The 12,040-nt window shown below is 41.5% G+C and overlaps 1 protein-coding gene across 12 annotated transcripts in view; it reads left to right on the forward strand.

The window, feature by feature from the left end:
- Window positions 1–1,364: 1,364 nt before the first annotated feature.
- CSNK1A1 (casein kinase 1 alpha 1) overlaps window positions 1,365–12,040 on the forward strand; it is a 41,140-nt gene continuing 30,464 nt past the window's right edge. For 4 of the 12 annotated variants that reach the window (XR_004968154.1, XR_004968156.1, XM_036312762.1 and 1 more), the window contains exons 1-2: window positions 1,365–2,084; window positions 2,706–2,812. Coding sequence is in view for 7 of the 12 variants with exons in the window: in XM_036312762.1 (XP_036168655.1) it covers window positions 1,962–2,084; window positions 2,706–2,812 (230 nt within the window). In the remaining 5 variants the exon portion in view is untranslated. The remainder of the gene's footprint in view (window positions 2,085–2,705; window positions 2,813–12,040) is intronic. The other 8 variants (XR_004968155.1, XR_004968157.1, XM_036312766.1 and 5 more) reach the window with 5 other exon arrangements.

Here is a 12,040-nt window from a genome sequence, read left to right on the forward strand (position 1 = left end):
ATTTTATCCTATACCTTTTAATTGCAGATGGTATTACAGATGTCCCCGTTTCCCACGCCCTCCCCCCTTCACCCAGCCCACCCTAGGCCTACACTTTTGATTATATTTTCAGTGAATTCATCTGATCCGGGAGTTAGAAATTGCATTTTGGCACATTTTAGAAGACTCCTTCCATTACACCAAAGCTGCTGCTGATTCAATAAGCACAGAATGTCTTGTACCTTTAAAGTAATAGCACCTCAAACAGGTAATTCTTCAATTGCTGAGGCTGAAAGTAAATGATACATGATTTTAAGGGAAAGGCTGAGTCATAGCTAACACCTAAAAACTTCACTTCCTTAAAAAACAAACAAAAACCAACCTTTGTCCTTCTTAAGTCTGACAAACTTACATCTTAAGATGGAGTAAAATGAAATAACATTTGAAAAGGCTATGGCCACTCATATCATTTTGCTGGGTATTGTCAGTGCTGGAAACAAATGCGGAGACATCAAATATATACACAAAATCATAGAATCTCAGTGGAAGGCCTTCTAAAAGACATTTAAACGAATGGGTTCCAGAGTGTGGGGTTTCAAAAGCTTATAAAAGTTAATAAAAAAAAAAAAGAGGGCAGATAAAATGTCAACTTTAATTTTGTCAAATAAGGATATTAGCAAAACTGCTACCTACCATTAGCACCATTTTATAAAACCGCAGCATAAAGTACAATTTTATTTTTTAAAATTTATTTATAAATGTATTTTTATTGACTTCAGAGAGGAAGGGAAAGGGAGAGACAGAAACGTCGATGGTGAGAGAGAACCATGGATGGGCGGCCTCCTGCATGTCCCTCCTGGGAATGGAGCCACAACCCGGACATGTGCCTCCCCAGGAATCCCACCCTGACCTCCTGGTTCCAAGGTCCACGCTCAACCACTGAGCAACACTGGCTTGGCTACTCATTTATCTTTAAATATGTTTTTATTGATTTTTGGAGAGCCCTGAACAAACCCAGCCAGTCCTGGGCTGCTTTCCTCTGCCTCTCCACCAGAGGCGACAGCTCCTTTCAAAACAAATGGAGCTGGGCTAGGCCAGTCGGGGGCGGAGGGAGCGGCGGAAAGATCAAAGGTTTAAAACCGCCTCAGAAAGCGAAGGTCAATGCCCAATTCCAAGACCTGAAGCTTCCATCTTACAAGAACAATGAAGGTGACTCCTCTCTAACTGCTCCGGAGGCCTGGCGCCGCCAGGCCTTTCCGGGACCGGGCGTTGCCGAGGTGACTAACAAACAGGTAGCAAGACTGGAACAGCCGACGACCGGAAGTGAGAATGAGCCGGGGGCGGGAGTGAGGAGCTTGCCACCGCGCGCCTGCGCAGTCAGCCGGGCTGCAGTACGCATGAGCAGTTGGGCGGTGACGGGGTGACGCTTGGAGCGTGAGCCGCGACTTTCACGGGTCCGGTTCCGCCCTCTTCTCACTGCCGACCCTCCGGGGCTTGTGCTGAGAAGTCTTTCCCAGAGTGCTCTGCGCCGTGAAGAAGCGGCTCCCGGGGACTGGGGGCATTTTGCGTTGGCTGGAGCCGGAGTAACAAGATGGCGGCGTCGGCGGAGTGACAGGGGTCCCTCCGGGGGGGAGCCGGCGGCAGTGGTGGCAGCGGTATCACCGCCCTAACTCACCGCGCCCCTTTTCCAGCCCGCGACGTCGCCGCGAAAGCGAGGCAGTGGCGGCCGCCCGGACACAAGTGGCCCAGCCGGGGAGCCGCGAGAACCCCGCACAAACTGCAGCCGAGCAAAAAGAAACCTGACTGGGCGGCCGTGATCGGGTTTCCCTCGGCGGATTCGCGGCCCTGTGACGCCAGAGCCGGTGTGCTCGGTTCCCTGCCGCCCTCCTCCGCAGCCTTGCTCAGGGGACCAGCCCAGCGGCCCGCGTCCTCCTCTCCGAGGTGTCGGGGCTGGGCCCCAGCCTCCGCCTTCGTCTCCCACGATGGCGAGCAGCAGCGGCTCCAAGGCCGAGTTCATTGTCGGAGGGAAATACAAACTGGTACGGAAGATCGGGTCTGGCTCCTTCGGGGACATTTATCTGGCGATCAACATCACCAATGGCGAGGTAATCCCCTGGGGTGGGGTTCGCGACGACGCTGCTCCTGCTCCCCCCGCCCCCCCAACTGCTCGGACCTTCTCCCCCTCCCCCCCCAACGCACGCACCGGGGTCCGGAGGGAGCCCGCTCCCCTGGCTTAGGAACCTCTCCCACGCTCCTGCCCTAAAAGGGAAAGACCACGATAGAAAGCTTGGGTGAACTGGGAAGTTTCCCCGTATTGTAATCTATTTTACCGTCGTTTAAAGTGAAAACGGCAAAATCTTTTTCCTGCGATATGTGATCATATATATATATATATATATATATATATATATATTAATTCGACTGGGCTTCTTGTTCTAATCAGGACGGCTTCCGATCGCCCGATTTCTTCATAACCTCTCCTTGGGTTTTCTGCATGAATCATTGCCCTGCACTGGAGAGGACGTGTGGATTTCGTCACTGACCCCTGAAAAGGCCTTTGAGGCCGGAGCCTCCTTTTATATGATGACAAAGGGAGCTCTCTCCCCGCGGCCTCCCACTTTCACCTTCTGGTCACGAGTTGGAGCCTGGCTAATGTCTCCCTTCCTTCCCGAGCGGCATGGAGCCCGCAGGGATGTTGATGCCATTATCCCCTCTCCCCCCCGCAGGAAGTGGCCGTGAAGCTAGAGTCCCAGAAGGCCCGGCACCCGCAGTTGCTGTACGAGAGCAAACTCTATAAGATTCTTCAGGGTGGGGTTGGCATCCCCCACATACGGTAAGAACCCCGGGCGCACGGGTCGGGAGTGGGGCCGGGGCCGGGGCCGAGGCAAAGGCAGGTAGCAGGACCAGCTGCAGCCGGGCCCTGGGACTTGAGTGGTACCTGGTTGCCTTTAGCCAGTGGTTTCCTTTGAACCGTTCGTCGGCACAAGCACCGAGTACATTTCAGTTTGTCAACTTAATGTCGCTTTTCCGTGGCTGGCACTCGGCCCCGTCCGGCGTGCGTCGTCCTTCCCGAGGCGCTGCGGTTCGTGGGCCTGCGGGTCAGCCCCGATCCCTGCGCGGCGGGGTCGGAGGCGGCTTCCTCCGCCGGCACCTCTGATGCGCTGGGTTTGCCCCGGGAGGTGGAAGTGGAGGTGCCGAGGGGACCGGCCCCGCCAGCGCGGGCTGCTGTTGGAGCTGGCTTGGGAAATGGCTGCTCTTTTGTTGTGTTTTTGTTCCAACATGTCTTCCTCCTCCGCTTAGAAAATGGCGGAGCGACGTGACTCAACCGCATTTTCCTGCCCTTTTCTCTGCGTGGGTTCGCAAGGGAAGGTGCCTCGATTCCCCCGTTAGCGGACCTGAGTGGATTAAACCTGTGAAAAGCCAAGAAGAAAGCTGCGGGTGGTAGTGGGGTTCAAGGAAGGAGATGGCATAATGACAGTCTGCGATCTCTGCAGCAGATGCGACGTGAAATTACTAAATTATACTATGCGAAGTCCTTCTCAAGGTGTTGATTACTCTCTCAAGAATGGCAGTGTTGGCTGCATTTCAGTCTGTACTAAATTTCTACGGGTAATGGCAAAGGCAGTTTGAGCGCAGCGCTATGTTGAAATTTATACTCAGATCTCGGTTATATTAAAAGAAAGCTTCATCACGAAACCACAGTTTGATAAGTAACTTTAACCTGTTGAGTTGTCAGTCACATCAGGGAAAATGTTTAAAAGGTTTTAGAATAGTTTGGTTTTTGAGATTAAAGAGTCCTTTCCTAGAATAGATACTAAAAGATAGCATAAAACCCAGCAATTCTCCAGCAGTTACTCAAAAATAACAAAGATCCAGGATAGTTGAGAATTAAGTGGAATTGGTATGTACTGTGGCTTCCTTTTCCAATTTCTATTCCTCCAATCTTGAATTAAGGGCTAGATTACATACATTCATTCTGATGGGGAAACAACCAAATTAACACTATCCTGAAACAATTTCCAATGTTGATAGACATTTTAAAGGGAGAATTGAATAATGAAATGTTCTGTTGGTTGTTAAGTGATAAAGTAAATTATTTGGAAGAAAATCCCAGGTTTATCTTTTGAGATAAAGGTTAATATGAAATCTAAAATGATCCAGATTTGAGATTTTAATTCCCATCCCTAAAAACAAAAAACACCCTGCTTTGTGGGAAAGTAAATTTGTTACTGTGGAAGAATGAAAATTTCTATTTAAATACCTACATATTTTCCTTCTCAAAGAAAATGTCAGTTGCATTAGCCTAAAAATTTTAAACTCTTTTTCCCTTTGCATGTAATCTCTCCATCCCTGGCCCCGGTTGATTTGCTTTCATCACTAGTTTTTCCTAGAATTTCATGTAAATGCAATCATATATGAGGTAACATTTGTGTCTGGCTTCTCTCACTTAGCATAATGCTTTTTAGATTTATCCATATTGGGAGATTTTGTAAATTTCACAAGACAGGTTGAATTTAATATATTTGAAATCATTTTCAGAAGTCATGTTTAGAAAAAGGCATTAAACACCTGGCATTTTCAGTGCTGAACCCAAATTAAATACATGCCTTTTTATCCAGTAGCTTTTATTTAATAACGACACTGGTACCTAACAAGAGTAATGGTTAATATACTGAATAAGCAATGATTAAAGGAAATTAACTTGTGAACAAACTAATAGGCATCTATTATAAGATGTGTACCGAGAGTTGTGGCAGTTATAAACTGTCTGTGGGTAGAGCTAGAGAGATTAACCTGGCTTTCAAGTTAAGGCTTTCTGGGAGAGGAGATGGGATTTCAGGATCTGGCTCTACGAGAGCTTGGTGAACTGGTTGGGGCAGGCATCCAAGAATAGAGTGTGGCTTCTGGGAGTAGGCTCAGGCAGAAATGTAGTAATTGGATGAGGGTGGGGAACGAGTAAATTTGTTTTAGGAGTGATAGGTTCAGTACATAGACACAAAAGTGGTTCATTGGTTTTAAGTATGGAAATTGTTTTTCCACTGAAGCAGTAAGGATTAAGAAAGACTTAGATAAATCTTTCTTTGGGTGGCAGTTTTTTCCCACATTACCTACATATTATATACACTCAATATTTATTTGGTAAATAGTGAATTAAACTGACTTTAGTTTAGCTAGATTGAATAAGGCAATCTATATGTTATCCATTGTTTCAGACATGTTGACACCCCCTAACCCCCATTTTCTTTAATATACTTTGATAGATCTGAAAAAAAGAGCTGCAAATTACCTGACCTACATAGCAGACCTGCCTAATCAGGTCCCCTTACCTAGTAAGGACCTTATTAAAGTATCTATTGTTACCTAGAGACATAGCATCCAGTGTAAAGAGCAAGAGTGAGAGGATGACATTCAGTCTTTTGATATTTTTAAGAAACTGAAATCCTTGGACCTTGTGAATTGGCCTCTGGGAGGTCAATTAAAATTACTGTGTTTCTGTTACAACACTCTTTCTTTGTGACACTCTGAATTAATGTGTTCTCCAAAGAAACAATTATGGTATAACCAAGCTCTAGATCTGCCATGTGCAGACTGAGTAATCTGGGGTTAGTCAGTGCCTTAACCTCTTTGGGCCTATCATTTTCTTAGATCTGTGAAATGAAAAGGTTATTACCAACTTAGTAATTTTCTAATTTTGTTAGAGTGGGAGAGTTCTGGACAGAAAGGTTTAAGGTTTCCTACTCTTCTGGGAAAAGTTTTGCATATGAGCTTTTGAGCAGGGATTTGTTTGAACAAGTTTCCCTACTTAAAGTCACTGGCCTAGTTGATCTCAGAAATTTCAACCCTGACATTTTAAGACTTGTTTTCAAATAGAAGCTAGAAACCATTTCATCACAGTTTGATGTCATGTTTAGATCTTACCTTTGAATGTTATTTAGTAACTAGAGACCCAGTGCACAAAATTCATGCTTTTGGGGGGGGGGGGGAGGTGTCCCTTAGCCCGGCCTATGCCCTCTTGCAGTCCAGGAGCCCTCAGGGGATGTCTGACTGCCGGCTTAGGCCGGCTCCCCGTGCTCACCAGCCATGAGCCCTGCTCAGGGTTTCTGGCTGAGTGGCGCTCCCCCTGTGGGAGCACACTGACCACCAGGGGGCAGCTCCTGCGTTGAGCATTTGGTCGATTTGCATATTAGCCTTTTATTATATAAGATGAGACTCCACTAAAGATTATTAAAAATGACATCTCTGTGAGGGAAACCTCAGGTTATTGTTTAGATGGAAGTATATTAGTAAAATCTACTTTTATAAGGAAATCATGAATAAAGAAGTTGGGAGGGGCACAGGACAATTGTTACCTTGTATTTTTAACTCCCCCCCCCCCCCCCCCCCCCCGCTCTGAATGTCAAGTATTATAGAAGATATTTTTAAAGTACTAATTAATACTTCCTCTTCAGTGTTAAAAGCAGCTTAAATTTTAATCTTAGGCCGAAACCGGTTTGGCTCAGTGGATAGAGCGTCGGCCTGCGGACTGAGGGGTCCCAGGTTCGATCCCGGTCGGGGGCATGTGCCTGGGTTGCGGGCACATCCCCAGTGGGAGATGTGCAGGAGGCAGCTGATCGATGTTTCTCTCTCATTGATGTTTCTAATTCTCTATCTCTCTCCCTTCCTCTCTGTAAAACATCAATAAAATATATTTTAAAAAAAAAATTTTAATCTTAGCTTTTTAGCACTGAGGATATATCCTGTAATAAATTCTAATGCTGTTATCAGAGAACAAAGGTGACATCTGTACTGGGTATGTCTTTATTAGAAAGATCACTGAATGCACGAGAAATGTGATTTGAACTCATAGGGTAACTGAATCCACAGTATACTAAAGATGCTTATATTGGCTTATAATGTATTCCTAGTTATGGAATGATGTAATGATGCTTAGGTAGCATTTTTGACTGGATGAGACCTGAGAGATACAGCCTAACACCTCATAATACAAATTAGACTGTTGACTTTCAAAGGGGTACTAGAGTCTCCTAACTCTGAATTTTCCTGTGAACCATTTTCACTTTATGCCAGGGTCAAGTCATGCCAGTTCACATGCCCCACACCTTTTCATTTGATGCTGCAGAGCCATACTTTGCCTCCTTTACTTTATGGCATTGGCCTTATACAGAGAAACTGAAAAGCTCTTCTATAAATGGAATTCTTGTATTATTGTTTAACTAGATGCTTCTAATTCTTGTTCTCCCTTTTCAATCTGTGGATTGAAGGATGAAAACTTTTTTTGTATTTTAAATTGGAGTAAATATTTGTGAACCCATGTGTAGTATAGTACATGGATTTTACTACCTTGGTTTATTTTTAAAGTTAGATCAGTTTGTTTCAAAATATATTTAAGCTGTACCTAACGTAGCATTTACTGGTAGTAAGGTTTTCTCATCTGTCAATGTTTATAGTAAGAATGTTAATGTCAAGAATGCTATAAAAACAAAACTAGAATTTGAAGCACATGTTATAAATTGAGTATTTTACTCTTATTCTGTTTATATTAAAATTAGTCCTTGAGTTTAACAGAAGTTTTTCTGAGGTTAAATGAGTACCTTAATAGCTTTCATAATACAATGATTACCTAGTTTAAATGATGCTTTTTGTTATTTTGTTTCTAATACCATCTCAGGTAGTTCTTGAAATGTTGAATGACCAATAATCATACAACATGAACTAATGCATGTCCTAATGGGTTTTTTTTTAAATGAGGTGTGATTTACAGAGTGAATGTTCAAATTTTAATGTGCCACTGATTCGGTTTTAACAAATGCATGCACTGGTGTAGTCCCTACTGAGAGAAAGAATATTTGATTTTTTTTAAAATACTGCTAATCTTCAATAAAGCTACGCTCTGTGACAATATAGGTTCCTTTATATATATATATATATATATATATATATATATATATATATATATAAGTTGGTCTTTTGGATTACAGGTACATATTATTTTTTCTGAACTTTATGTTATTTATGCAGGGCTGCAGGTTAGTAATATTTATTAACATGAAATATACTGTTAGATTTACCTAATAAAATAATCAGGTGGGGTGGTGAATGCTTAGTAGCAATTGAGCTCTTTGCCTTACTCTTTTGAAGAACTAGAATACTGCTTTTTTTTTCTTCTTATCTGTAAGGTATCAGTGAAATGCATTGTTTTAATGGGGGACTTCAGAAGTGCTGTTTAAAAAGGTTTAGCATATTCCGATCCTCAATATAAAGGGAAAATGGGAAAAGTTACAATGAGAATTAGGATTCTGTCTGTGATGTCATAGATTTGAACCTGAAATGAAGACTGCAATTTGTAATATCAGCTTTCATTTATAAAAGGGATTTTGTAAGACCAACTAGGTCTTAAGAGGTTTTTTAAAAATGCATTATATAAATCGATGGGATGATAAGGATAAAAGATACCTCTTTCATTCTCTGATGTAGTAATAATGTGTTCTTACTTTAATGTATGGTTGCCTTTTATTCATCACATTGATAAATGCTATTGAAATAAGTGGGTAGTTGGTTCACTTCATTGTGGCTAAACATTCCTTTTTATGTCTTCATGCAAGAAAAAATATATACTTGCCCATTATTCAAGCATTGTCCTGGTCTTATTTAATCATTACAACAATCCTCTAAGTTGGGTTTTCATGTAAATTGTGAGTCAAAGTGGTTCATTTGCTTCAAGTCACATAGCTAATATGTTATTTGAATAGATTTTACTGCCTTTCAATTATACCAATGGTTCCCCAACTTTGCTGCATATTGGAGAACTTTAAAAAATACTGACACCTAGCTTCTAGCTAACCTGAACTACTTGTTTTGATTTAATTGATGTGGGGTATGACTTAGTCATCATAAGTTATAAAAGCTCTGGTGTGCAGCAAAGTTTAGTAACCACTGTACTGTACCATATTTCACAGATTAATGATAGTGCTTCCCTGTTTACACCCACCGACTCCCATTTTTTCTTAGAACTACAAATTGATAAGGATTCTTACTTGCCACCTCCTATGAATTAGATTAATTCAGGAAACCCTATACTACCAGGAAACAAAGTACTGGAAAGTACACTGTAATCTCATACTATCAAATACTTTGATTTCTGAAAACCAATATGTGAATCATTTTCCTGTTCTTTTAAATGCATTCCTACAGGAAAGCGTTCTAGAAATTTCTTGAGGGAAAGAACTGTGTCTTGTTGATGAAAGTATCTTTTATGATTCTTAGAATAGTGCTGGGGAAAGAGAAGGCATGATTCATTTTATCTATGTGCATTTACTTTTTTAATGGAGCCCTGTAGAAAGTTATGGCTCACATACAGAATTTTAGGAGTACCTGCATTATTAACTCCAGTTCCTACCAGGAATATTCATCATCTCTGTATTATTTACTACTAGAGGCCCAGTGCACGATTGGGGCCGGGTAGGGACCACAGGACCGTTCCAGGGTGTGTCCGCCCATCTGGCCCAGTCCCGATCAGCCGGACCCCAGCAGCAAGCTGACCTACCGGTCTGAGCGTCTGCACCCTGGTGGTCAGTGCGCATCATAGCAACTGGTCAAACGATGGTCGGACACTTAGCATATTAGGCTTTTATTACATTGGATTTCTTAAATATTCAGCTGAACTCACTAACTGGCAGCCAGTTTACAAAATGTAAACTAGCGTGTTTAGGTTTGAATTCAAATCATTAAATGCCAGTGTCCATTAATTTGACAGTAAAGGCTTGCTGTTGTGGACATTCATCAGTTTAGGTGTCTATTAGCATCTCAGTGGTGTTGATATTTTGGAATTTATTTTGGTTCTAGTTCAGCAACATCAGGAAGTTAATTTCCCTATACTGCCAGATAATGGAAGGGGCCAAAAAAATAACTTTTCTCCTACCTTCTAAGTTCTAGCTGAGTTAACATGAGAGATTAACAGGAGAAAATATCCAAAATTTATTGTGGATGTATGTGCAGGGGTGCTATAAAAATATGAGACCCAAAGGAGCATTAGGCTGTGGAGGTTTTTACCAGTATATGCCCTTTCGGACAAAGGAGAAAGAAATGGGGGCAGAGGCCTGAGATTTTAAAGCCCACAATTTGCAGGTGGATGAGAAAGAGCAAAGATGGTAAACAAATTCCTGTTGGCCACCCAGAAACAATGGTACACAGAAGAAAGTTCAAACAGGCATTGCTAGGTTTCTCCCACTCTGCCACATTTCATATTATGATGCTAAGCATATGTTTCCTTCCTTTAAGCAGGAGTTTCTGTCTGCATTTCTTCAGGCAGGTAACGGGGAGAGTCAAAGGTTAATTCGGAGTCTTGTTTTTTAATAACCAGCTTAAATCAGTATTTCCAAAGGTATATTTTGGGGTGGCAAAACTTTGATTCCCTACACAGACTATTCTGTCCCTTAGGTGGCTTTTATGAAAAGACATGTTGAGTTTAAAGTGACAGAGTAACCCAAGTTTCGCTCATTTATATAGTTAAGTTAGTAGCAGAAAATACAGAACTAAACTTAGGCCAGGGAATTAGGACTGGGGGTAGATCCGAGCAAGATTAGGATAGAAGAGATAGCAGAAAAAGTAAATTGAGAATGACTGGTGGAATTCAGAGTTTATCAAGGGGAGAGTTGGGATAATGGGCTATTGAAGTCAGAAGAAGCCAGTTGTTAGGAAGAGGTAACATACATCCAAGAAACAGACAGGAAATGAGATTTTTAAAAGGTTTGGGGTTTTGCTATGGAATGAAGCCCAGTATATAATGATGTTTAGTAAATATACATTTACTAAATATATTTAGTTGACTCAATGGTATGTTCTGAGAGCAGTTTGGATGATGATGTCAAGAGTAAACTTAAGAGACAGGGTCTTGAAAATGTAGATGCTACATTTTATGGTATATTATGGTACTGATTCAGAGCTTATACTTTTTAATTGTTCACTGAGGACTGACATTAATAACCTAAAGATGAGAAGATAAACGGCATAGGAAAAGAAAGACATTTGCCTATTAAAACTTTAACTTTTAAACTTGTATAATTATTTGGCTTATTTGAATCAAACGTGAATAGGTGCTTGCTTTTGCCTTTAAACTTTCAGTGCAGAGAATATTCTGCATTCCTTTTGTTTTCCTTACCTGTCAAATCAAGCACTTAGTGTTTTACAGCCTCTTACTTGGTTTTTCATTCTCTAATTCAGCAAATGTTACTGAGCATTTCCTGTATATAAGGCATTGTGCTGGATTCTGGGACTATAGAGTTGTGAACAAGACAGATATAGTGTCTGCCTCTATTGTATTAGGATTTTCTTTTTGGTGTGTGTTAGGATTTTCTAGAGAAACAAAACCAATGGATTATATATAGTTATACTGAAAGGGATTAGGAGGGATTGACTCACACAGTTATGGAGATAAATCCTGTGAACTGTTGGTCTGCAAGCTGGAGACCTAGGAAAACCAGTTTAATTCTAGTCTAAGCCTAAAGGCCTGAAAACCAGGGGTATGGATATCATGAAGAGAGTAAATTCTCCCTTCCTCCACCTTTTTTGTTCTATTCAGGCCCTTCACCTTGGGAAAGATGATCTTCTTTATTTAGTCTGTCATTCAAATGTCATTCTTGACTCATGTGGTAGTTGTCACTGATACCCCAAAATAATGGTTTACTTAGCTTCGCTTAATGCAGTCAGGTAGACACATAAAATTAACCATTACACCTATCAAGTTGATACTTTAAAGGGGAAGACCTACATTAAAAAAATACATTTTATTTCTGTTGTTACTGTCCTAGTCATAGGAATGGAACATAATTGGGTGTTTTAATCTGAACTGCATACTTATGAAAATTACACTGATTTGTTGCTCTGGGAAGTCCTTAGATCTCATAGCAACACGTTATTTATTTGTTTGTTTATTTTAGTCATTTCTAAGATATTTCCATTTTTATAGAGAATCCTCAAAAAAAAACCTTGCCTCAAATCTCCAACTGTAATATAACATGTCTAGTTGGTTCCCCATGCCACTGTCATTCCTTCCCTTTCTATT

This window comes from Myotis myotis, unplaced genomic scaffold (assembly GCF_014108235.1).
Source record: "Myotis myotis isolate mMyoMyo1 unplaced genomic scaffold, mMyoMyo1.p scaffold_m19_p_6, whole genome shotgun sequence".
Taxonomy (NCBI): domain Eukaryota; kingdom Metazoa; phylum Chordata; class Mammalia; order Chiroptera; family Vespertilionidae; genus Myotis; species Myotis myotis.